This window comes from Balaenoptera ricei, chromosome 1, assembly GCF_028023285.1.
Source record: "Balaenoptera ricei isolate mBalRic1 chromosome 1, mBalRic1.hap2, whole genome shotgun sequence".
In the NCBI taxonomy this organism is placed as follows: Eukaryota; Metazoa; Chordata; class Mammalia; order Artiodactyla; family Balaenopteridae; genus Balaenoptera; species Balaenoptera ricei.
In genome coordinates this window covers 287,532-312,674 of record NC_082639.1, presented here as the reverse complement: position 1 = coordinate 312,674, position 25,143 = coordinate 287,532, and the positions used below count along the sequence as shown (strand labels likewise).

Here is a 25,143-nt window from a genome sequence, read left to right as displayed (position 1 = left end):
GCGGTGTTGACTAGACCTGCGAAGGCTGGGTGGCCTTGGCCTCTTCACTGTTACTATGGCATCGGCTGTGGGGTTTTTGGAGATGCCCTGCCTCACGCTGAGGGGTCTCCTGTTTTCAGTTTGCAGAGAGTTATCATGAATGGGCCTGAAATTTTGTCAAATGCTTGTTTTGCATCTGCTGAAATGGTTACATGGTTTTTTTCCTCTTTAATCTATTAAAGTGGTTGATTGCATTGACTGGTTTTTGTATGTTAGGTCAATCTTTTTTTTTTCCCCGAAGTTACAAAGACTTTTTAAAAAATGTTTATTTATTTATTTTTAAATTTTATTTTTGGCTGCGTTGGGTCTTAGTTGCCCCGCGGCATGTGGGATCTTAGTTCCCCAACCAGGGATTGAATCCGTGTCCCCTGCGTTGGAAGGCAGATTCTTCACCACTGGACCACCAGGGAAGTCCTACGTTAAGTCAATCTTATGTTCCTGGAAGAAACTCATTTGGTCGTGTCCTGTCACCTTTCTGTGTTTTACTGAATGCAGTTTGCTAATGTTTTGTTAGGGTTTGGGGTCTGTATTCATGAGGGATGTTAGTCTGCATTTTTTCCCTCGTAATGTCCTTGTCTGGATTTCTGTCGGGGTTATGCTGGCCTATGTTTGAGTCTTGCTTGCTGGCCTTATAAACGAGCTAGGACAGGTTCCCTTCCCCTTTGTTTTCTGAAGGACTTTGTTTAGTATTGGTATTAGTTCTTCCTTAGTTTTTTGGTAGACTTCACTAGTGAAGCTGTCTGGGTTCACTGTTTTCTTTGTGGGAAGTTTTACAAATATTAATTCAATTTCTTTCCTTTCATCTTAATTCAGATTATTTCCTTTCATCTGCCTAATACGGTTGAATTCACTCTTGTTTTTCTGTCTTCTTAAGACGGAAGCACAGGTCAGTGATTTCACACTTGTCTTCATCTCTTATACAGCCATTAAAAACTATAAATTTCTTTCTAAGCGCTGCTTTAGTTTCCTACACAAAATCTGATAGGTCACACTTTATCTTTCTGTTAAAAATATTTTAAAATTTCCTATGTTTGTTCCATGAGTTATTTAGAAGTCTGTTGTTTAATTTACAAGTATTTGGTGATTTTCTAAATATCTTGTGTTACTGATTTCTAACATAATTCCATTTAGTCAGAGAATATACTCTGTATGATTTTCACCCTTTGAATTTGTTGATACTTGTTTTATGGTCAAACATACGGTCTGTTAGTGAATATTTTGTTTGCACTTAAGAAGAGTGTGTATTACACTTTTTTTGAGTGTCGTATTCTGTAATTGTCAGTTGAGTCAAATATTGCCCAAATCTTTTATATCCTTACTCTTTTTTTTTTTGTCTACTTGTTCAATCAATTATTGAAAGAGGGATATTAAAGTTTCCAATCACAGTTGTGGATTTGTCTTTTTCCTTTTAGTTCTCTCAACTTCATGTATTTGCAAGGTTTTATTCAGTGCATACAAATCAATACAAGACGATTGATTTATCTTCTTGATGAATTTACTCTGTTGTTGTTGTGAAAGATCGAAGTCTACTTTGTCTGATATCAGTATATCTGCATGAGTGTTTTTATACTCAGTAATTGCATAGACTATCTTTTCCATCCTGTGCTTTCAGTGTTCTGTGTCTTTATGTATAAAGTTTGTCTGTTATAAAGTGCATATCATTTGGTCTTGCTTTTTATCCAATCTGACAATCTCTACTTTTCAAAAAAATAACTATAATAACTAGCATTTATTGAGGCACTTTATATGCATTATGTAATTTCATTTTTTCCAGATTTTTTTTTTATTGTAGTAAAATATACATAACATGAAATTTACATTTTAACCATTTTAAAGTATATACCCTGTAGCATTAAGTGTATTTATGATGTTGTACAACACTTACCACCGTCCGCCTCTGGAACTTTCTCATCTTCCCAAACTGAAACTCTGTCCCCATTAAACACTAACTCCCATCCCCTTCCCCAGCCCTGGCACCCACCCTCCTACTTTTTGCCTCTATGGATTTGACGACCCTAGGGACCTCATATAAGTGGAATCATACATTATTTGTCCTCTTGTGACTGGCTTATTTCACTTAGTGTAATGTCACCCATGTTATAGCAGGTGTCAAAATTTCCTCCTTTTTAAGGCTGAATAACATTCCATTGTATGGATGGACCACATTTTGTTTATTCACTCGTTGGTCAATGGATATTTGGGTTGCTTCCACTTTTTTTTTTTCTTGGCTGTTGTGAATAATGCTGCTGTGGACACTGGTGTACAAATATCTCTTAAAGACCCTGTTTTTGGTTCTTTTGAGTATGTAATCAGAAGTGGAATTGCTGAATCATATGGTAATGCTGCACCGCTTTACATTTCCACCAGCAGCAGACAAGGGTTCAAATTTCTCCACATTCATTGTTTCTGTTTTTTTTTTTTTTAATATTTATTTATTTATTTGGCTGTGCCGGGTCTTAGTTGTGGCATGTGGGATCTAGTTCCCTGACCAGGGATCGAACCCAGTTCCCCTGCATTGGGAGCACGGAGTCTTAGCTCCTGGACCACTAGCGAAGTCCCAGTTGTTTCTGTTTTTTTGATAGTAGCCATCCTCATGGGTGTGGAGTAGTATATTTGCTGCATTTCCCTAATGATTAGTGATGTTAATCTCTACTTTTTGATGGAGTATTTAGTCTGTTTACATTTAGTGCGGTTATTAGAGTGTTTGGGTTTAAATCTACCATCTTGATGTTTGATTTCTATTTTTCCATCTGTTTCTCTGTTTCTCCTTTCCTCCCTTTTTTTTTTTTTTTTTTTTTGGTGAATCAAGTTTTTAAAATTCTGTTTTATGTCCTTTATTGACTTCTTAGTTCTGCCCTTTTGTGTTATTTTATAGTGGTTGCTATAGAGATTAAATATGTGTGTTTAATTTATCATGGTCTACCTTAAAAGTTAATCCTGTACTTCACAAGAAATACAGAGGGTCCCAGTGACCACCTTCTACTTCTAGTGCTCTTGGCCGCATATATTTTACTTCTTGTGCTAGAAAATTCTACAACACAGTTTTTATCTTTACTTCAGCTAATAGTATTTAAAAATAGTTAGAGGTGTATTACATTTAATTGTTAAAGTCTTGGATGCCTTTGTTTACTAAATTGAGAATTTCTGGGTCCAGTGGTTAGGACTCTGTGCTCTCACTGCCGAGGGCCCGGGTTCAATTCCTGGTCGGGGAACTAAAATCCCACAGGCCTCCCAGTGCAGCCAAAAAAAAAAAAAGAAAGACAGAATTTCTGTAGAACTGCACCGTACTTGGCTAGACATGCTAAATGTATTAGTTGAACGTTGTAAAACAAGCAGTACCCACCGGCTCCTGTAGAAAACCCTCAGACCCCAGGTCAGTGTGGGGGGTAAGTAGAGGCTCTGGAGCCAGGGGCCTGGCCAGTCCTCACCCTGCTGTGTACTCGCTGTGCCGTGTACTTGCTGTGTGATCTTGTGCAAGCCTGTTTTCTCCTCTTAAAAGGGGTCGAGGGACTTCCCTGGTGGTGCAGTGGTTAAGAAAAAATCCGCCTGCCAATGCAGGGGACACGGGTTCGAGCCCTGGTCCGGGAAGATCCCACATGCTGCGGAGCAACTGAGCCCATGCGCCACAACTACTGACCCTGCGCTCTAGAGCCTGTGAGCCACAACTACTGAGCCTGTGTGCCACAACTACTGAAGCCCGCATCCCTAGCCTGTGCTCCACAATAAGAGAAGCCACCGCAATGAGAAGCCCGCACACCGCAACAAAGAGTAACCTCTGCTCGCTGCAACTAGAGAAAGCCCACGCGCAGCAACGAAGACCCAACTCAGCCAAAAATAAATAATAAAATAAAATAAATTAATTAAAAAAAAGGGGGTCGATAATAGGCATTGTTGGGAGGGTAAAATGAGTTAATATGAGTGAATAACTCAGAGTGGTGCTTGGCACACAGCAAGTGCTATGTAATTGCTGTTCTTGCTGTTGTTACACAGTGAGCAGGTTCACATCCCTTGGAGATCCAGGATCTGCAGCAAAAAGAGACTTTTTCATCCTTCGCAAACCAACATGGGCGTGAAAGTCCAGCCATAGCTGTGTATGTGACAGACCTCTAAGGTGTGAAATTACTTTTCATAGGAGAATAAACCTCAGATTATTAATTTGATCATTCTTTGGGGAATGTTTTAGAGATGAACGGGGCTACTAAAATAATGTTAAGTGTAACTTATTATCTCAAATTTACCTTTTTGCAACTGGATTCACGTTAACCAAGAAGAGCGTTTTAGCATCCATCCCCGTTTGCTTCCCTGAGGCCGACTCCTGCCCAGTGGAGACGAGGCTCCGGTGGCACTGCAGTTCTCTCCGAGTGCCCTGTTGCTGACCTCTGTGCCTACCATTGGGTTTCTGAATAGAAAAGCCATGCAGTGGAGTCATTTCCAGCATAGAAGATTCAGCTCCAACAAATGACTCTCCCGTAGATGGCAATTATCAGCCCTGGACAAGATACAAAAAGCAGCTACCTGAGGACTCTGGAGAGGGGACAGCAGGCAGATCCTGAGGGCAGCTTAGACTTAGAGGAATGGCCGGCACACAGTGTGTCTCTTGTTTGCACGTCTTTCCTCTGAGGGCAGCACAGTCACTGCAGGGGTGGTGTGGTGGCTAAAACTCTGGTGGAAAGACCGCGCGCTTCCTCGTTAGACTAAGGGGAGGAGCTGGTATCCACAGCTGCTGGGGAGAAATCCTGGAACGAGGAATTCTGCAAATAAACTCTGCTCAGATTTCTGGCCAAGCCTTGAACCGTGCACACACACAGGGCAGGGGGAGAAGCCGCCTGGAGTGAGAGCGAGGCCACCGCTTACCACAAAATCGACAGCAGCACAGTTTGCAGTTTGACTCTAATGAGATTAATCGCCTGCTAAAGCAAAACCATAAACTCTCTTCAGGGGAATATAATGGAATTCAAAGTCTCTACAACATAACATTTGCAATATACATGTTACAATCTGAAATTACTCAACATACAAAGAGCCAGGGAGATGTGAACCATCCTCAGGGAAAAGACAGTCAACAGACACCAATCGTGTTATGACCCAGGTGTTGGATAATCAAACAAGCACTTCACAGCTGGCTTAGCAACTGTGTTCAGTGAGGTAAAGGAAAATACACTCATAATGAACAAAAACGTAGGAAATCTCGGTAGAGGAGTAGAAAATATTTTTCAAAACAAGCCAGTTGCTGGACTTCCCTGGTGGCACAGTGGTTAAGAATCCACCTGCCAATGCAGGGGACATGGGTTCAAGCCCTGGTCTGGGAAGGTCCCACATGCCACGGAGTAACTAAGCGTGTGCGCCACAACTACTGAGCCTGTGCTCTAGAGCCTGCGAGCCACAACTACTGAGCCCGCGTGCCACAACTACTGAAGCCCGTGTGCCTAGAGCCCGTGCTCCACAACAAGAGAATCCATGACAATGAGAAGTCCACTCACTGCAACGAAGAGTAGCCCCCACTCACTGCAACTAGAGAAAGCCTGCACGCAGCAACGAAGACCCAAACGCAGCCAAAAATAAATAAAATAAACAAATTAAAAAAAAAAAAGCCAGTTGGAAATTTTAGAACTGGAAAATATAACACCTGAAATAAAAAAATTCACTGAATGGGCATAATAGAATGGAAATGACAGGAAGTAGTCAGACTTCAAAGACAAATCAGTAGAAATCATCTGGTCTGAAGAAAAACTAGGGAAATGATTGGGGGAAAAGCATGAAGAGCCTTAGGGACTCATGGGGCAGTGTGAAGTGTCTCACGCAGGGTAACTATGGAGCCCAGAGGGGAGGCGAGAGACACGGTGGGGCAGGAGAAGTACTTGAAGAACAATGATCAGACTCTTTCCAAATATGGTGAAAAACGCAAATTTATAGATTTAAGAAGCTCAGTGAGTCCCAAACAGGATGAATATGACTAAAACCATACCTAGGCACATCATTTTCAAATTACTGAAAACTTTAAGATTAACTTTAAAAATCTTGACAGCAGCCAGAGAAAAACAAGACTACATACACACAGCATTGCAAAGACTAGGAACTTACCATCAGAAGGCAAGTGGAGCTGCATCTATAAAGTTCTGGAAGAAAGATAGTCAACCCTCCAGGAGTGTGTTAAATACAAATATTTTCAGAAGAGGGAAAACTGCTAGAATTTGTTGCCATCATCTGTGTACTGCCAGACATGCTAAAGAAAGTCTTTCCAGGCTGAAGGAAAATGACACCAGAGTGAAACTCAGGTCTTTATGAGTGAGTGATGAGCATTAAAAAAGGTAAATATCTGGGGGGGAATGTTTTCTTTAAAATACGTATTTAAAGAAAAAATCAGAACATGTCTTGGGTTTGTAATGCATGCAGATGAAATACGTATGATAACTGTAGCATAAGGAACAGTGAAGGGGATCTGTGGACCTGCAGGTTCTGCCTTTACATGAAGTGCTGCAGTATTAATTCTAAGTAGGCTGTGAAACAGTGGGGATGTGTGTTGCAGTCCTAGAGCAATAACCATAAAAATAATGCAGAGAATCATAACTAAAGAACCAAAAGATAAATTGAAAGGGGATTTTAAAAAATATTCAAATAATATAAAACAGGAAAGAGAGAAGAGAGAAATAAAACACCAGAGAGACAGCAGAAAACAAATAATAAAACGGTAGCCTTAATCCAACCATAGCGTCATTATACATTTGCCAATGCCCAACATCAAGAGTGATCCTAATGTAAATATGGACTTGAGGCAACAGTGATGTGTCAGTGTAGGTTCATCAGAGTACCTATCTGGGGCAGGATGTTGACAGTGGGGGAGGCTCTGCTTGTGTGGGGGCAGGGGGTGTATGGGAACTCTCTTACTTCCTACTCAGTTTAGCTGTGAACCCAAAACTGCTCTAAAAAAAATTAAGTCTTTTATGTATTAAAACCAAGGAACAAGTAGAAAAATAATAAAATGGTAGACCTAAGTCTAACCACAGTGATAATTACATTAAACGTTAATGGACTAAACTCTCCACTTAAAAGGTAGAGATGATCAGAATGGGTAAATAAGCAAGACCCTACTACATGCTGTCTATGGGAGATTCACTTTAAATATCAAAAACACAGGTTGAAAATAAGTGAATGCAAAATGTGTGTGTATACAAACAGCGTAAGAAGGCTGGAGTGGCTATATTAATACCAGATAAAGTAGATTCACAATATGGAGTATTACTAAAGAGAACGAGGAAATTCTAATGAGAAAGAGGTGGTTTCATCAGGAAAACATCAATTATGAATGCACCCAATAAAGGGAGTAATAAGCAATCATAGTAGGCAATTGTAGCATCTTTCTCTCACCAGTTATTAGAACAAAAGACCTAAAGAAATCAGTAAAGACATAGAGGATCTGAACAGTGCTCCCAGGCATCTTGACCTGATTGATATTTGTGGAAAGCCACACCCATCAGAAGCAGAACACAAATTCCTTCTAAGTGCATATTCTCTAACAAAGACCAACTGCTGTGCCCTAAAACAAGTTTCTAAGAAAAGTAAAGTACAGCTGTATTTATTTGCATAGGACATGATTATTTATATAGAAGACACTAAGAAATCTGTGAAAAACTGCTAGAACTATTAAGTGAATTTAGCAAAATCTCAGAACTCAAGGTTAATATGCAAATTTTACTTGTATTTTTGTATACTAACAGCAAACTGTTACGAAATGCAATTAGAGGCCACCGTAGCCCCTGGGAGCCTGGAAAAGGGGAACTGCGAGCTGCGAGCGAGTGAACGGCTCAGTCCCCGGGCGGCGGTGGCCGGTGGGGGTGGGGTGCTGCTGCTGCGAGGGGCTGGCGGTGGTCCGCACCAGCCACGCTGAATAAAAGCAGGAAGGAGAAGGGACCACCAGAAGCGGAACAAATGGACAAAGTTCAAGAGAAGGACAAGACATAGTAGAATCAGACTGCTGCTGTCTGAGAGCTGGGGCTACAGAGCTTGAAATTACCCCGGAAAACCTCTGAAATGTTGGGCCCTTCACCGCTTCCTCCTAAGGACTCCAGAGGCAACACACCACATTGAGCATGCCAGTTGGCAGATCACTGTGTATATTTTGCAGGAGCACAGACTGAGGTGCTTCTGTCCCTCTGGCCTCGAGTTAACCGTTGCTTTCCATCGTGGTCTCTTTCCCCTCAGTGTTCCTCTCCGTTCTTCACTTCTGTCCCACTGCCTTACCAAGTGTGATCGACTCACGCAGGTGAATTAGACCATTTTTTCGCACGCTCTTTTCCTCCCGTCTGCCAGTATTACTCTGAACTTGACTGTTTTAACCTGAACCGTTCACATGGGTTTGCAGTTCCCACGCTGCTTTTCAAACTTTCTGATGTCACGTCACCATGACAGTCAGCACTGGCTCAGGTTACCCTGTGGACATACCTCTGTTAGGACAGTTAGCACATCTGGGGCTGCCCAGCTCAAGAGGTGCAGAGCAGGTGCTCGTCCGGGGCAGAGAAGTAATTCCAACAGAGGAAACGTTAAAGAGCTTGGCCTGCGGTTGACTTAATACACCACTTCAAGCGTGGGGAAGGTCCTTATACAGAAGTCCTGGCTGGTGATAATCTGGCCTCAAGGAAAACAAAGGAGCAGGTGGCTTACATTGCAGACTGCTTCGTGGTTAGAACAGGGGGACATTTTTTGATGTCATGGGTTTTTAGCAAGGGGATGAAGTCCTGCAGTAAAGGATAGAGTGCTTCAGCCAGGGGCTAGTGAATAAAATGCTGACTCCTGATGGCCATAAACGATGGCACCTAACATCTGTGGCCCTGCTCCTCATCTCTAAAACGACTTGGTGAGTTTCAGATTTGGCCATTTTTAAGTTTATGGGATGGATTAGGCATGACCCCTCTTGAAAGTTTCCCTGCAAGATATATGGCAGGGTATGTCTTTCAGTGTAACAAAATACTATTGAAAGTTGTAACTGCTGCTGTGCAACTTTTGCCTTTTAGTAGAAACTTCTGTTCTTTGAACGAGGTGTACTGGTGCATCTTTCTTCGCTTTTTTTCTCTTTCAAATAGAATGTTTAATATTTGACTTGCTTATCCGTATGTCTCCTGGGAATCGGTTTCTGCCCGATACTTCCTGCTGGTTTATTTCATAGGACACTTTTAAGGAGTGAGGTTGCAAATGGGTTCACAGGTAACTTGACCTTGGAAAACTGTGGAGATTGACAGAGGGAACTCATCTTTGAGCACCTGTTCTCAGAGCAACATTCAAATCTGTAGAAACATACCTAGGCTCATTGGATGAACATTTAGAATTCTAGTAAATTGCTCAGAGATTCCTAAAGTCCAGTTTAGAGGATCACACCATGCGACTGTGTTATTATTTTAATTTGTGTAGTGTCCAAAGTTACTTTTTAAAAAAATTAATTTATTTTTGGCTGTGTTGGATCTTCATTGCTGCGCGTGGGCTTTCTCTAGTTGCGGCGAGCAGGGGCTACTCTTTGTTGTGATGCGTGGGCTTCTCATTGCGGTGGCTTCTCTTGTTGTGGAGCACGGGCTCTAGGCTTGTGGGCTTCAGTAGTTGCAGCACGCGGGCTCAGCAGTTGCGGCTCATGGGCTTAGTTGCTCCGCGGCGTGTGGGATCTTCCCAGACCAGGGCTCAAACCCGTGTCCCCTGCATTGGCAGGCGAATTCTTAACTACTGCACCACCAGGGAAGTCCCCAAAGTTATGTTTTAAAAAGTGTTCATGCTTTTTGTAAAGTGATTTGTTCTAAGCACATTAAAGGTCATTCAAGTGTTGTTCAAAAAAAAAGAAATTAGAGAGTTAATTATATTTACAATAATACCCAAAGACAAAATATTTAGTAATAAGTTTAACAAAAGATGTGTAAGAGCGCCTCTTCACTGAAAGCCACAGAACATTGCTGAGAGAAATTAAAGACAACTTGAAGGGGCTTCCCTGTTAGTCCAGTGGCTAAGACTCTGCGCTCCCAATGCAGGGGGCCCGGGTTCAATTCCTGGTCAGGGAACTAGTCCCACATGCCGCAACTAAAAAAAGATCCCGCGTGCCGCAACTAAGACCCGGTGCAGCCTAAATAAATAAATATTTTAAAAAATAAACAAAGACAACTTGAAGAAATGGAGAGAGAGCATGTTTGTAGATTAGAAGACTCAATATTGTTAAAATGTCAATTATCCCAGTCAAGATTCCAGAAGGCTTTTTGTAGTAATTGACAAGATGATTCTAAAACATGGAAATGCAGGTGACCTGGAATTGCCAAAGCAGTTACACAAAGCAGGGCTTCACTCTACCTGACTTCAGACTTTCTGTAAAGCTTCAGTAGTTGAGACTGTGTGGCACTGGTGACACACAGATGAATGGAACAGAATAGAAAGTCCAGAAGTAGACCCACACACAGACAACTGATTTTCAACAAAGATGTCAAGATAATTTAATATGAAAAGGAAAGTCTTTTTAACACATGGTGCTACAACAACTGGATATACATAGGGAAGAAAAATGAACTTGATCTTTACTTCACACCATGACACAAAAGTAACTCAAAGAAAACACAGGAAATCCTTATGACCCTGAGATCAAGGCAGAGATTTCTTAGGACGCAAAAAGCAAGAACCATAAAAGAAAAAATGGATGCATTCGACTTTATCAAAATGAAAACATTTGTTCTTCTAAAGATACCCATTAGAAAATGAAAACACAAGTCACAAAATGGGAGAAAATATTTACGGTACATATATCTGACAAAATACATGAAGAGTTAGCACATAATAATAGGCAGATGACCCAGCCGAACAATGTGGCCCCAAGATGTGAATAGACACGTCATGAGAGATGTAAGATGTGTGAATGGCTGACAAGCAGGACAGAGGTGCTGACTATCGCTGGTTACCAGGGAAACGCAGGTTGGAACAGCAGGAGAACCGCTGCCCGCCCACTGGTGCGAGGCCACTAGCTGGCAGGGCCAGAGCAGGTGAGCCGCCCAGGGCAGCTGGGGCTGCACACGGAGCCGCTGCCCGAGAACAGCAGGGCAGCTTCCCAGCGAGTTCCCTTGACCCGGTGCTTCCAAGTATTTACCCAAGAGGAAGGAAAGCAAGCGACCGTGCAGGAACGGGCCCACGACGTTCGTCCCCAGCAGCGTTAGCCACCAAAATGTGGAAGCAGCCACATGGCCATCAGCAGGCAGTGGGCAGGGGAGTGTCCTCGCAGTGGATGCCACTCAGCCCCGAGAGGGCAAAGTACGGAGGAATCTGAAGATCGCTGTGGCCGTGCTGAAGGGCAGGAGCCCGACCCAAGGTGCGCGGACAGTGTGGTCCGTTCTCCTGAAATTCCAGAAGACACAGTCCACGTGCAGCGGCAGGGCTTGGCCGGGCGGGCGGGGGCCGTGGAGGGGCCGCACGGTGTGGACACTACTCAGTCGTGTCCACTGAGTAGCAGACAGAGGTGTCCACTGAGACCTGATTCCTGAATCAAAGGTGTCAGTGCGGCTGTGACATGTGACACCAGTAGTTGCCAACTGAGGGGATTTCACCGTCTAGAAAGGGGATGGTGCCGCAGGGAAGAGCAGGTGTTTTTAATGGGGGGACGTGGCGTGGGGTGGGGAGGGGCGGCGTCCGCTCCATCAGCCTGGACTGAAGCCAGCACAGAGCGAATGGCAGGACAGACCCCAGCCCGGGACCCCCAGGCCCTGGGCCAGTGGGCAGAGGGGCTTCTCGTCCCCCAGCCCCAAGTGCGCCCTCTCTGGAACCTGAACCAGTCCCCCTGACGCGCAGCTCCACCTTGCAGCTGTTTCTGTTAAGAAAAAAGTCTTTTTAGAGGTGACTTTTATGTGTTTGGGACAGATTATAATTGTGGTTCCCACCTTTCAGAATAAAAACCCGACTAACAATTTACTTCCGGGGTTGTGCAGGCTGGTGTGTTTCCCCGGTTACGTTAGAAACGTGGCACCGTGAGCACTGAATCACGTGGGCTGTCGCGTTTCATGTGGTTTTAGCGTTAGGAAGTTTACTTGCAGTCTGTGGTCGTATTTTGTCTGTTTGCTCTCTGGATCCATCACCCCGCCAGAAGCATCTGTACCCAGTACTGCCTGTGTCACGGCTTTTATTGCCCCAGCTGGATGTTTTTCACACACCCTTCCATGATGACAACAGGGCAAACGGCACAAAACTGTAAGACCGAGGGCCCCTGACCAGCCTGGCCGCCCCAGAGGCACCCTTGCCATTCCGTCTGTGGATGAAAATACTGGAAATCGAATTCGGGTCTTATGAGGACAGGATGAGATGGCGGGTGGGAGGGCCGTCCGAGCTCTGGGGCAGGACTGGCTCACCCAGACCCCCTCTGCTCAGTCCTCCTTCCGGGAAGCAGCAGCGAACGGTGGAAAACTGGCGGAGGAGGGAGTGCGTCCGTCAGCTCCTGATCCGGGTGGGCTGAGCCGTGGGGGTTCCTGATGAAAAGTCCAGTTGGACCCCGAGCCCCAGGCGTGGTTTGGCTGCGCTTGACCAGCAGCACGGCCTCACCTGTCCACCTCGATTTGCAGGCCCCGGACCGAGGGTCTGCCGGGCTCCAGGAGGGCCAGGTAAGCATCCTACGCCCTGGCCCCGGCCCAGTGCCCTGCCCTGCCAGGCGTCGCCTGTGGCCACACAGCACCCCTCTCTCTCGCAGACCCTGAGCTCCGGGACATGGCGCTCCAGCGCGCCGTCCTCCTGGCCAGCCTCCTGGTGGAAGTTGCCAGTAGATCCTCAGGAAGTGCGGTGAGCACCCGTCACGTGGCTCGTGGGCTCTTCTCCCAGGGGCTCTCCCTTCCACCTTTAGGTGCCACCCTCGTCCCGGCCCCCGAGATGCTGACCGTGCCCACTGTCAGGGTCAGAGGGGCCTGTGCCTCTGGGCGGGCAGCAGACGCACAGCCCCACCCCCGGCACCGGCTCCACTCTGCCTGCTAGAACCTCCTTTCCCTCTGCCCAACTAGACCTCTTTCTGGAGCTGAAATAGGGTCTCCACAGAGCTGCCCCCACTGGCACTGGCCACAGCTAGTGGGGCGGACAGAGACGCCCACTTCAGGCTCAGACTCGGCCAGGTCATGGCTCTCCCAAGCCGGCGACACAGGTGTGCCAGGCTGTGGTTTCTGGAGGTGCCGGCCATGTCTGCACACACCCAGCTGCTCGTCCTGCAGGATGGTGAGCCGTCCAGCCGCTCGGCCCCTGCCGGGTTGGGTGGGGCGGGGCGCCCAGGCATCCCTCTCGGGCTTGGCCTCGGCCCGCTGGTGTCCGGGAGGCGCCCACCATTCCTCAGTCGCCCTGAGGTGCCCCTTGCAAATCACAGTGTGCCAGTCCTGGGAAGCCAGCTCGGCCGGGATGAACGCACGGAGCAGAGCTGCCCCGGACGCCGCCGTCTGGTGTGTGAATGCGGCGCCCACACCGCCCACTCCTGCACGTGGGCCTGGCCGGCGTGTTTGCCTCCTCCCCACCCTGCTGCTCTGGGCCAGACCTTTCCTCTGTGGGGGCCAAGCTGGAAACCCCGATGCAGGTGTCTGTAGAATTGCAGAAGCATCACAGGAGCGTCCAGGAATGTGGGCTGTTTGGTCGGGAGCACGGGCAGACACACTGTGAGGGCCGCACAGGCTCTCACTAGGGAGGCCAAGGGGGCCTGGATTTATCTTCCTGTTTCACCACTGCCCAGAAACACATGTGCTTCCTTTCTTAGCAGCTTCATCTTTTGATTTTCAAAGCCACCAGCTGCAAGTGGCGACTAATATAAATAACTTCACGGTTGAAATGCCTGCCCTGTGCCCACCTGTGGCCCACAAGGCGAAGATGGCAGCTCTTCCCGTGACCCAGGAGACCCCCGTGAGAAAAGAAAGGGCTGCAGGGAGGCCCCAAGGGGAGGGTGGGTGGGCAGTGGAGGAGAGGACCACCCCCTGCCCACCAGGCCGCTCTAGCCCACCCCCAACAGAATCTCTGGGTGGGCCCCGAGGGATCCCCCGAGCGGGTCTCCTTCCTGCCTTTGGGAGTCCAGGTGCCACGGAATGTGCCCTGGCAGGTGCCAGCCCAACACTTCGGTTGTTGGCTCAGTCACCAAACGCTCGCCGGACGCCAGGTGCTGTCCCGGGGAGCGTCCGTGCGGTGTGGCCGTGCGTCCTCACCTTGCTCTGGGTCAGCGGGGCACAGTCACCGGACGCTGACTACAAGAGGCCAGAGCCCCAGGTGTTGGGGTGAGCTTGCTGGGAGCCCCTCTGCAGATACCGCCCTGGGCCTGGCCCACACAAGCTGCCCGGCCGCAGGGTCTGGAAACTCACCACTATCTCCCCTCTAGGGCCAGCAGCCCAAGTGTTGTGTGGACGTGGTGGACACCAACGCCACCTGCCCAGGCACTAGCCTGTGTGGCCCAGGTGAGCTTTGGCATGAGCCAGCCTAGATGGCCTCGGGAAGGAGGGGCCAGAGGGGTGGGCAGAGGCAGCGAGGGTGATGGGGCCTCGTCCTGGAGGTGGGGGCAGGACCCCAGGAGGACACGGTGGCTCCAGGCCTGCGGGGTGGGGGCAGGTAGGACTGCCTCTTCCCTCGCAGGGAGTTTCAGCTGGCCTGAGACAAGCTGACACAAGACAGGAGCAGCAAAGTCCAGAAATGTGTACAAGTTTTACGGGACACGGGAGGAAATGGAGTCCCAAGTAAGTGGCAGAATCTCAGCGCTTACACATCAGGTTGAACAAGGAGGCGATTGTGGGCAAGTGGCTGAAACACTGGGGCAGCTGAAGGAGGCCGGGGATGATTGTAACATGGTCGCCCGACTCCCGTCTTCTCCTGGTTGGGGGGCGGGGGGCAGCTCCCATATGGGGTTTGTCTCCTCCTCACTTGAAACTTTACCTTCGGAAAGTTTCACATATTAAAAGCCAAGTTGGTAGCTGTGGAGAGATTTGGGTTAGAAGTTGTGGGATAGGAGGTCAGCAAAGGGGAGAGGAAATGGATGGAGCAAGCAGAAAAGAACCAGATAAGCAGCAGCTCCCGTGTCTCACTGGCCCTCAGTCCTGGGACAGGCCGCCCCGTCAGACTCAGTTCAGGAAGAGGATTGTGGGTGGGCCCCCACCAGTGAGGCCTCTGCGTGTGGGCAGTAGGTGGGGAGGGGACAGCGTGGAGACCCTCGACGCAGGAACTTTCCCAGTGGCCCGCCGTTGCCACGACCTGTCGAGGTGACGGCCTGAAGTTCACATCAGTTTGCAGGGCTTTGGGAAACGGCAGTTTTGGTTCTTGTGATTCGAAGTCAGAAGGGTGGGAGAGAAGCGGAAACGTTAGTGTGGAGAGTCAGAGCCCGACAGCGGGGGAGGCGGGGAGGTTTCAGTGTCCGGTCCGGTTCACAGGCGGCTGGGCCTCGAGGACGGTGGGCAGGACTGGAATCTGCTCCGACGGACGGATCGCAGTTTCCTACTGAACGGTCGCTTCTCTCCACCGCCGGCCCCTTTCTACCAGACAGAGTCACATTGACACTCGTTGTCTTAAGAATAAGTCCAGCCTCCCCAAACTTGGCCTGATTGTTTAAGGGAATTTAGCCACAACAGTGACTGACCACAGAGGCTCTTCTTAAGTCTGCTTTGCTGGCCTTTTCACAGGGCCTCTCGAGTCCAGGAAGCCAAGCCAAGGACTCAGCACCAGACTCTGCCTGCAGTACCTCTAGGTTTGGGTGAATTCCTCTTTTCTTGAGGTCCCCACATGCTGAGGTTCCTGGCCCTGCCAGGCGGTGACCTTCCTTACTCACTGGGTAAGGCAGGGAACCCAGTGAGCCAGGCCCTGGGCTGTTTTTCAAGGGGCTTTAAGGCTCAGCAAGGTCAACCTTCGCTCCTTAAATCTGGTCGCTGGTCCTGGCCCCCAGCTGTGCTTTGTCCCTGCACACAGCGCAGGGCCTCCTTGTGGCCAGCAGCCCTGGCAGCTTTACCAAGGAGCCCAGGTACCTTGGGGCTGGCGGAGGGAGCTCTCGGGAGAATCGTTGCCTTGGCGACAGGCCTGTTACCCAGGACCCCATGTTCCTAGGCCTCCTCGAGCAGCCCCCCAGAGGTCAGCCCCTCCCAAGAAATGCCGAGTGAAGGGAAGGAGCCCAGCTACTTCAGAAGAGAAGCCCTGTTCTTACAAGAAACGAAGGCCTGTTCCTGATACTGTACTATTCCACGTTGGGTCTGACGTGGCCTCCTGGCCCGGCGCTCAGCCCGTCTGCCCCCATCACTCTTCAGGCCCTGCCATCTGCTTGGCGTCACAGCAGGAAGGCCTTCCTCTGAGGGGCCCGTTTGTGTGTAGACTGCGTGCTGGTCAAGTCTGTGCTGGCCTCCAGCACCTGCAACCAGTATTTCTCCAGTGCGTTCTCTCAGCGCGTGCTACGTGCCGGGGTGTTAAGAAGAAGTAAAGGTGTAAGACACAATTTCTGCCCTTAAAGGGCGCAGTTGGCAAGGTGGGCTGTCCGCAGACCGCTGGCTGGCAAGAGCTGGACCACTCCCAGCTGCAGGGCGGGCCGCAGGCTGTGGGGAGGCCACTGGCCGCGGCGTTGGTCAGGGCAGGAATGCGGTTCGAATGTGCTTGGGCCGCCCGGGGGCGGGGGCGGGGGCGGGCAGCAGCACACTGGCGCAGACGGACCTCGTCCCTCGTGGCGGCCGAGCGGGAGTGCGCTGCAGCCCCTGGCGGACGTGGGAGGTGGGGCTCGCCTCTGGTCCCCTCCAGCGTGTATACTCGGCACCTGTCGATTTCGGGTCCCCATCCGGGCCTCTGAAACCCTTTCCGAGACATCTGGCAAGGGGCCGGTGGGAATCCCTGTGCGAGAGAGGGCTGGCTGCGGTTCCCGCGGCGGCGGTTCTTGTTCTGAAATCCATCCAAGCTTCCAGAGTGGGTGAACTAGCGTCCTGGAATAAATGTGGTTTTACAGACTCAAAGCATAGTGCTCCCCGAAGGCAGCCGGCTGGCGTGGGCTTGCTTTGAGCCGAGCCTCCTGTCTCCCGCCACAGGCTGCTACGGGCACCGGGCCGAGGACGGGACCGTCAGCTGCATCCGCTGCAGGAACGGAACTCACAACAGCTCCGAGTGCAGAGGCTGTACGTCCCCCCGCCCCTCCCCCTGCCTGCTTCTCACCAAGGGTCCACACCTGCAAGTCCTGGAGGAAAGGGTGGGAGTTCTCGTGGTTGTCCCCACACCTGGGCCACTGTCCCTCGGTGGACACCTCCCAGGAGCCCTCTCCCCGAGTCCTCTTGCCCCTCAGGACAGCTGTGGGGTGGGGGCTGCTCTGCCCCCACGGCCGCCTCCCTGTCTCATTTCCGGCCCCTTTGGGCTGCGTCTCTGGCTCCCCAGGGGCCCTCCGCGGGGCCCCCGTGCCTGGTCCAGGACCTCACGTGGGTCCGGGCGGCCTGTGGAGCCAGCCGCACTGACTGCTCTGCTCGCCCGCAGTCGCTGCCCGGGGCGCACACTTCCCCATGAACAGGAGCACAGGGACGCCCGGGCGGCCGAGCTTTGGTAAGTCTCTCGGCTCACCGGACCAGTCCTGGGGGGACACGGGGGCGCCATCGGAGCCATTCCCAGCGCACACCCAACCACCGATGCTGGCCACGGCAGGGCCACGTCCACAGTCAAGGGCAGGCTCCACCCCAGCCAAGAGCTCTGTCCCGGACCCAGCACTGGTCACGGAGCAGGACCCCGGACGGTATGGAAGCTCGGCCGGCTTTGAAGTCAGGGTCTGGGGTTGATTCAAAAGACTTGGCGTGGGCCCCCACGTGCCTCTGAACGGGCTGCACGTCTTAACCCTTTTTTTTTTTTTTTTTTTAATTAATTTAGTTAGTTAGTTAGTTTTGGCTGCGTTGGGTCTTTGTTGCTGCGTCCGGGCTTTCGTTTTTTCTGGTTGCGGCGAGCGGGGGCCAGTCTTCCTCGCAGTGCGCAGGCCTCTCATTGCAGTGGCTTCTCGTTGCAGAGCACAGGCTCTAGGCGTGTGGGCTTCAGTAGTTGTGGCACGTGGGCTCAGTAGTTGTGGCTCACGGACTCTAGAGCACAGGCTCAGTAGTTGTGGCGCATGGGCTTAGTTGCTCTGCAGCATGTGGGATCCTCCCGGACCAGGGCCTGAACCCGTGTCCCCTGTATTGGCAGGCGGATTCTTAACCACTGTGCCACCAGGGAAGCCCACGTCTTAACCCGTTGCCTTGCTTAGAGGCCCCCCGGCCCCTTGGTCCCTGGGAGCTCAGGACGTGCAGTTCTCCAAGGTGGGAGGGCATATGAGGTCCCCTTGCACCGTCCCTGGTGGCTCTTCTAGGACATCGGTCTTGGAGGGGACTGCAGACACTGCAGGCAGACAGACGTGCCCTCCACACCACCTGGTCCTCAGGTGCAGACACGGGAGACGCTCTGCTCCCCCGCCTGTTCCTGCTGGCAGGCATCCTGTCGTACCTGGGACGCTGGCCGAGCCACAGGGAGTGGCCAGGCTGTGGGGGTGTGGTGCCCAGGCCACCAGGGACCACTGCAGTCACGGAGCGGGGCCTGCCCCAGGGTGTAGCCACCTCTTCTGAGGTGACTGGGTTGTGATGGGGGTCCTGACCCCCCAGACCCTGGTCCTTCAGCAGAGGACACGTTGACCTGGACCAAGGGCTCAGGCCTTCCCTGCGAGTCTCAGGACCGGAAGCAAGTGGCCTTGTGCTGGCGTGGGCCGACCAGCAGTGTTTGGGGCAGGGTGGGCCCAGACAGCCCCAGCTTCTTGCGATGTGGGCCTGGGCCTTGCAGCAGAGGGTGGCAGGTGAGGCCCCTGCAGTCCAGTGTTGCGCCCGCTTCCAGTTGGCAAGTTTGGGGCGGTGTAGCTGGAACCCGTCCCTCCTGAGGCTCTAGCGTGGCCGGCCTTGTGCCTGTGTGTCAGGGTCAGAAAGGCGCCTCCCACGGGCACCTAAATGCAGAGCCTCCAGCTCGGCGTCCGCCCGCCGGCCCGCCTGAACCTGTGGAGGTGAAGACGGCAGGCATCTTGGTGCTGGGAGGGCCACCCCGGGTGACAGCTGACCAGCTCCAGAGAGGCGAGGTGGGGTGTATCCGCACATCAGGGCCATGGGGGCCCCAGAGTCTGCACTGAGTGTCAAGGGAGGAGATGGGGGTCTCGGGGGCCAGGATCACTGAACGTCTTGACAGCCCAGGCCCCCGAGAACCTGAGGCCTGGGCAGTTCGAGTGCAGGGGGGCCCCACACCCCTGTGTGTGGACCCCTCGGCCCCTGCGGGAGCCCAGGTGTGCACCCCTGGCAGCCCTCACCTCGCTTGCAGGGGGCCCCCAGGTGGCAGCCTCCCTCTTCCTGGGGACGTTTCTCATCAGCTCGGGCCTCATCCTCTCCGTGGCTGCATTCTTCTACCTCAAGCGTGCCAGTAAGCTGCCTGACGTCTTCTATGGAAGAAACAAAGGTACCCCTCCTGCCGGGGTGTGCCCGGGGGCACGGAGCGGGGCTGGGGCCGAGATGCAGGTGTCCGGTGCGAGGCCGCATCTGCGACACCCTGGAGGGGACTGGGTTGTCACGTGGCTCTCGGGTCTGAGGATAAGAGGGGTGGTCACGTCCTGGGAATGCTCTGGGTGGATGTCGTGGGGTCTCAGTGTGAAGGGTGACAGGGGCAGACACTCTGCAGGCCGGCTTGTCTGCTCTGGCGGGAAGCTGGGGATGGGGGCGGCTGGCCCCAGAGCGCTGGCGCGACACCACCCGAGTGCGGTGGGAGATGGGGCCGGGCAGGCTGAGGGCACCGCTGGGCACAGGAGTGAGGGACTGGAGTGAGCTTGTAGCCGGGGACCCTCTGCAGGCTTGTGGAACCCCCAGGATGATGGACCCTCACCTCAGGCTGATGGACCCTCACCTCAGGCCTGTGGACCCCTGCCCAAGCTGAGGGCCCAGCAGCGGAGGCTGAGGGTCCCTCCCAGACTGAGAGACCCCTGCGCTGAGGCTGAGGGACCCCCGCCCAGGCTGAGGGCCCCCCCCAGGCTGAGGCAGCTGTGTGGCCTCCAGGTGACACCTGTGCTCTCCCCTACAGCCCCCGGCCTGCAGCCTGGCGAAGCTGTAAGTACCCGATGGGCGGGCTGAGGCCCCGTGCGTGTGCGTCTGGGTGTCTGTGTGTCTGGGCTGGGGGCCATCCTGTCTGCAGTTCTCACTGTGCCTTTTCCCCTTTTCAAGGCCGCGATGATTCCCCCACCTCCGTCCTCAGGTGCGTCAGTGCTTCGTGTCCCTCGCCCTGTCGGGATGCCTCGTCTCTGGTGGGAATTTCAGAACGCCAGGCCCATGGCTGCTGCAGGGGTGCCGGCCAAGCCCCCCTTCATCAACCGCGGCTTTTGTGCCTTTTCCCTTTTATTCCTGAGATGCTAAGTCTGTCGGGGGGGCGGGGTGTTCCCAACACGGGTCGGGGGTCACCCCTGCTGCCCTCAGCCCTCCACCAGGTCCTAGCGCTGCCTGAGCAGGGAGCCAGTGGCCAGCACGGGGCCCTCCCGTGGTCCCTCCTGAGCAGTAGCTGTGTCACAGTTGACCCCGTGAGCACAGAGGTCACATCACACAGGCCACCCGCCTCTTCCCCAGACCGTGTTCCTGCCACTGTATGGAGGTCTGGAGTGGGGACAGGTGAGGATATCCTCCTCCTTGGGGACAGAGAAGTCCCTCGGTCAAGGCGAGATCTGCCCTGTCCAGTGAGACACTTGTCTGATCTCCCCAGAGCGGCGCCATGCCCAAACACAAGGTGCCTGCGTCAGTCTCCTGGGGCGGCCGTAACGAAGTATGCAGCCCGGGGGCTCGGGAGGACAGAAGTGTCTTCTCTCACGGTTCTGGAGGCCACCTGCTCCCTCCGGAGGCTCTGGGGCGGGTCCTTCCTGCCTCTCCCAGCCTCTGGGGCTCCAGGCGTCCCTGGGCTTGTGGCCGCGTCCCTCCGGCCGCTGCCGCATCTTCAGCTGGCTTCTCCCCTCTGTGTCTCCCTCCCTCTCACGAGGCCACTGGTCGCTGGATTTAGGGCCCATCAGATAATCACATGTGCAGAGACCATTTTTCCAAGTAAGGTTGCACCCGCAGGTTCTGGGCCTTAGGACGTGGACGCGCGTGTGTAGTGGGGGGGATACCATCCACCCTACAGCGCACCACATGACCTGCGCCTCTGTGTTTCGGGAGAGCCGGACCCTCTCCCGGGCCGAGGGGCGCCAGGTGTCCGGGAGCTGGAACCCGGTGGGCTTCCTCCCTCGTGGCTGCTCCGGCCCCACTCCCGTGAGCCCCAGGGAGGGAGGCCCACGACCTCAGGCCCTCCCTGCCGCCCCAGGCCCCGCTCTGATCCCGCCTGTCTCTGACCCCGTTTCAGTGCGGAAGCCGCGCTACGTCCGGCGCGAGCGGCCCTCGGACAGGGACGTGGGCCCCACTGCCGTCTCCTCCGTGGAGGCCCGGGTGAGCAACGTCTGATCCCGCGGCCCATCCACAGCCCCGCGTGCTGCCGAGGGGGGGCCCACACGAAGGCTGGGCGCTGCCCAGTGAGGCCTCAGGACGGGCCTGCACACGGCCCTGGCTCGTCCCTGTCCAGCCACAGATGTGGAGTGAGAGCCGCCTGCCTGCGGGCCTGCCTCACCGCACACAGCCGCTCAGCGTGACTGACCCGGGGCATCGCTCCGGCCTCTGTCCCTGAGCCGGGCTGGGAGCCAGGCCGCGTGGGGCCCAGGGTCCTCGGGAGAGACGGCCTGCAGGACCCGGGTGCTCCTCCGCCTTGGAGCCCATGGTGGGCAGATTCCCCTGTGCCCCCTCTGAGAGCAGTGAGGCCGAGGCCTTCGGGGGGTCCGGCCGCATCCACACACAGGCGGTTTGGGGCCTGCAAACCGGCCCCCCGGCTCAGGCGCCCGCAGGGCTCTCCTGCGCGGCCACAGCTGCCCGTTTCCAGGCGCTGCAGGAGTGAGTCGTCTGGTCTCCTGCTGACTCTCAACCTGTGTTTAAGCAGAAAGCATTTTGTATAGAAGTCCCAGAGGCACGCTGTCCTCATGTGCACCCCGCCTGGGCCCCAGGCACTGGGACGGACACTGGCCTGAAGCTGCTGGAGGTCAAGGCCCCCCAGGGACGTGTCAGCCCGGGGCCACGTTTACCTGTGACTGCCGCCTGGGCTGGCTGTCTCGCTGGACCTGCCGAGGGCCGCCCTGGCCGGCAGTCTCGTCCCGCTGCCTCCGCCCCAAGGCGGCAGCCCGTGTTCCCTGCCTCGGCCGGTTGCGGAGGGATGGCTCTGGGTTCCTGTGGAAATGGGGGAGCGTCGGGGCGCCCACTGAGCACGGGCAGGGTGCCGCCTGGCCTCCCCAGAGCCTCCGCGGGGACTGACGTTTTCTCCTCCGGCGTCTGGTCCATGTCCGCGGGGCCCACGGCAGGGCCTGTGGGGCCAGCCTCCTGCTTTCTGCACTGGGATTCTCGCTGGGGTGTTTGTGGTTTATGGACGCGAGCTCGGTCGCCAGGACGTGAACGATGACTGACCGGCAGCCGAGAGGGGCGGCCACCTGAAATCAGCGTCAATAAACCACTCAGGCCTTTCTCGCTGGCCCAAGGTTCACCTGCTCCTCAGCAGGGGTGAAGCCTTGCTGCCGAGCCCTGCCTCGCACTGGGGAGGGCGGGGAGCCCTCAGCAAGGACCAGGACCCCCACCCCCGCAGGCAGCCCTCAGCCCTCAGGACCTTAGCCTCGGGAGAAGGGGGCTTGTCCCAAGCTGCCTCACAGAGCGGGACTCCCTGGTGGCCCCCAGCCGTCAGGACTGAGATGGGAAAGAGTGTGGGTGCCCCCTAGGGGGGCTTTTCTGTAAAGTGACCGGGCCCATTGGGGGGTGTGAGATCACAGGTGACTGCAGGCCCCCGTGCAGCCAGGACACCCATGGGGCCTCGGGGAGGTCGCCGTGGTGCCCGTCTCACAGCCCCCAGGAGGAAGCCACACGTGGGTACAGAGTGCAGGCTGGCGGCACCTTGGGGAGGTGGGGTCCTGTGGGTGGGTGGCCCTTGGAGGGGCTGGCGAGCACAGGGACCTTTGCCGACCGGCAGCGGGCTTCATCCCGGGCGTCCCAGCCAGAGCCGCCAGGACAGAGCTGGGGCGGGGCAGAGAGCCTGGCCCGCCCCGTCTGAGGCTTGCAGCCGTCGGGGCACCCGGCGGGTGTCTGCTTGGCCCTGGGTGCCGCGTCAGCACAGCCAGGGATGTGGGGAGGCTCTGCCCTCTGTTCTGGGGGGCGGCTGCCCGGGAACCTCCTGCCTCCAGGCTGACAGCCTTGAGGGGCTGTGGGTCACCCACGGGGTTCCTGTGGGAGCAAGACGACCCTCGGCTTCCCCGGGGCCCCCCAGAGCCCCTCTTCTCTAACGTCCTGTCCCCTGCCCTGCCTGCAGCCCCCAGCCTCAGATCTGCCCCACCCCTGGCAGCAAAACTCAACTCTGAATTTGAACCTGCAGCCCTCTGGTCCCCACACTTGAGATGCTTCCCCTGACTTCCCAGGCCTGTGTGGCCTGGCCCCTTGGGCTCTCAGCTGCCGGAGACCCCTGGGCCTGGGTGCGACTGTCTCAGTCCCCCAGATAGTTGGGGGGGGGCATCACTGGACTCGTCAGCCCGTGACCCTGATGGGCATCCAGGCCAGAAAGCGGTGGGCAGGGTTGGGGGGCACCCGAGATGGGGGTGGGGCAGCTGGCAGGGGCAGGGCGTCTGGGCCGGGCACCATGCACAGCCGCCTCCCCAGTTTCTCTCCGTCACCCATTCCTCACCCGGACTCCAGGCCCTCACGTAAGAAGCCAAGATAAGGCCAATTTTTGGGGTAATCAGTTCAGGCCAAAGCAGGCAGGTGTCCCGTCCCAGCCCCACTGTGTCAACCACCACGGGGAACTCCACGCCCCGGGAGGTGAGCTCGGCCCGGGGGTCACGCTGCAGCTCGTTCATTCATCCGCTCGCTCAGCGCCGGAGAAGCACCCAGAGCCGTCAGAAGTCAGAGGTCAGCAAGAGGACGCACCCACTGCAGAGGTGGGAGGCGGGAGCACAGAGCAGGGCGAGCGGTGCCTGAGGGGGTGACCCGAGGGCAGAGGGCCTGGCGGGGGCCTGGGCACCGGGCCCCAGAAGGACCCGGCTTCCAAGGCCAGGCCGACTTTGGGGACCGAACTCACTACTGGGTGCTGGAGGGACAGGACCGGAAGAGTCGCCTTGTGGCCAGAGGGCCACACCAAGCCAGTCAGGAGCCCAGAGTGTGTGTGGGGACGGGCGGGCGGTGGGGGGGAGGCTGGACACAAGTGCACCCCCCAAGCCCCTGCTTCAGCCCAGCCTCTGACCTGTGGGGGACACCAGAATCTACGCCCGTGTGGGGACCTCTCCCCAAACTGGCCGCTTCGTGTGCCCCCGGCAGCCCTCAGGGATCTGAAGCCGGTCCTCACCCCAGTCCTGGGGCAGGGGGGCCGTGGCCAGCGGGGGCCTCGGGGGGCAGGCCTCTCTCCTGCTCTGGCCGAGGACAGCTTGTGTGTCCAGCCCAGGACTCCCAGGTGTCCTGAGGGCTCCGGGACCCAACATCTGAGAGCCGTGACTGGACGGGGGTGGTCACCGTGGGCCTCGTCCTCCGCCCGGTCCAGCAAGTGAGTCCCAGCCCCGGGGTCACGTGCCGGCCGCCGTGCTCCCCTCACGCGTGCACGCACCTGCACATGCAGACACGCGCGCTCGCACACCCAGCTGGGGTGAGTCGGTGAACAGCCCGCCCCCTCAGGCGAAGCCCATGCTCACACCCGGAGCAGCTGCTCCTGCCTCGTGAAGCTGGAGAGCGAGCAGGTGTGTGGGGACCAGGTGGGCCCCAAGTGTGCTGAGGTCCCGTGTGGTGAGACCTGGCCAGCACCCCAGATGGCACGTCCCTCAGGTATTCCTGTCCCCTCGCCTCTGGGCACTGACTGTCCACTGAGGAGCTCAGAGATTCCCAGGAGCCCTTGGGAAGGTGTTCTCAGAGGACCGAGGACACTTCCTGGAGGCAGCATGTGACCGACCCTGCGTCACGACGCTCGTGGGAACCAGAGCCCCGTCACGCACCGACGAGACTCCCCGTTCTCTGGGCCCCCGCCCCTTCTCCGAGTCCCCACCCTCCCCCTCTGAGCCCCACCCCCTCGTCAAGCCCCTGG

General features: G+C 54.6%; 1 protein-coding gene across 27 annotated transcripts in view; it reads left to right on the top strand.

The window, feature by feature from the left end:
- The window catches only part of C1H1orf159 (chromosome 1 C1orf159 homolog), a 28,580-nt gene extending 6,020 nt beyond the window's left edge, over nucleotides 1-22,560 (top strand). For 3 of the 27 annotated variants that reach the window (XM_059941858.1, XM_059941989.1, XM_059942049.1), the window contains exons 2-11: nucleotides 12,600-12,638; nucleotides 12,725-12,813; nucleotides 14,372-14,447; nucleotides 17,037-17,123; nucleotides 17,473-17,538; nucleotides 19,312-19,446; nucleotides 20,062-20,087; nucleotides 20,202-20,232; nucleotides 20,451-20,639; nucleotides 21,361-22,560. In XM_059941858.1, coding sequence (XP_059797841.1) covers nucleotides 12,742-12,813; nucleotides 14,372-14,447; nucleotides 17,037-17,123; nucleotides 17,473-17,538; nucleotides 19,312-19,446; nucleotides 20,062-20,087; nucleotides 20,202-20,232; nucleotides 20,451-20,639; nucleotides 21,361-21,458 — 780 coding nt within the window. In that variant the 5' untranslated portion in view covers nucleotides 12,600-12,638; nucleotides 12,725-12,741 and the 3' untranslated portion in view covers nucleotides 21,459-22,560. The other 24 variants (XM_059940579.1, XM_059940739.1, XM_059940514.1 and 21 more) reach the window with 24 other exon arrangements.
- Nucleotides 22,561-25,143: the final 2,583 nt, after the last annotated feature.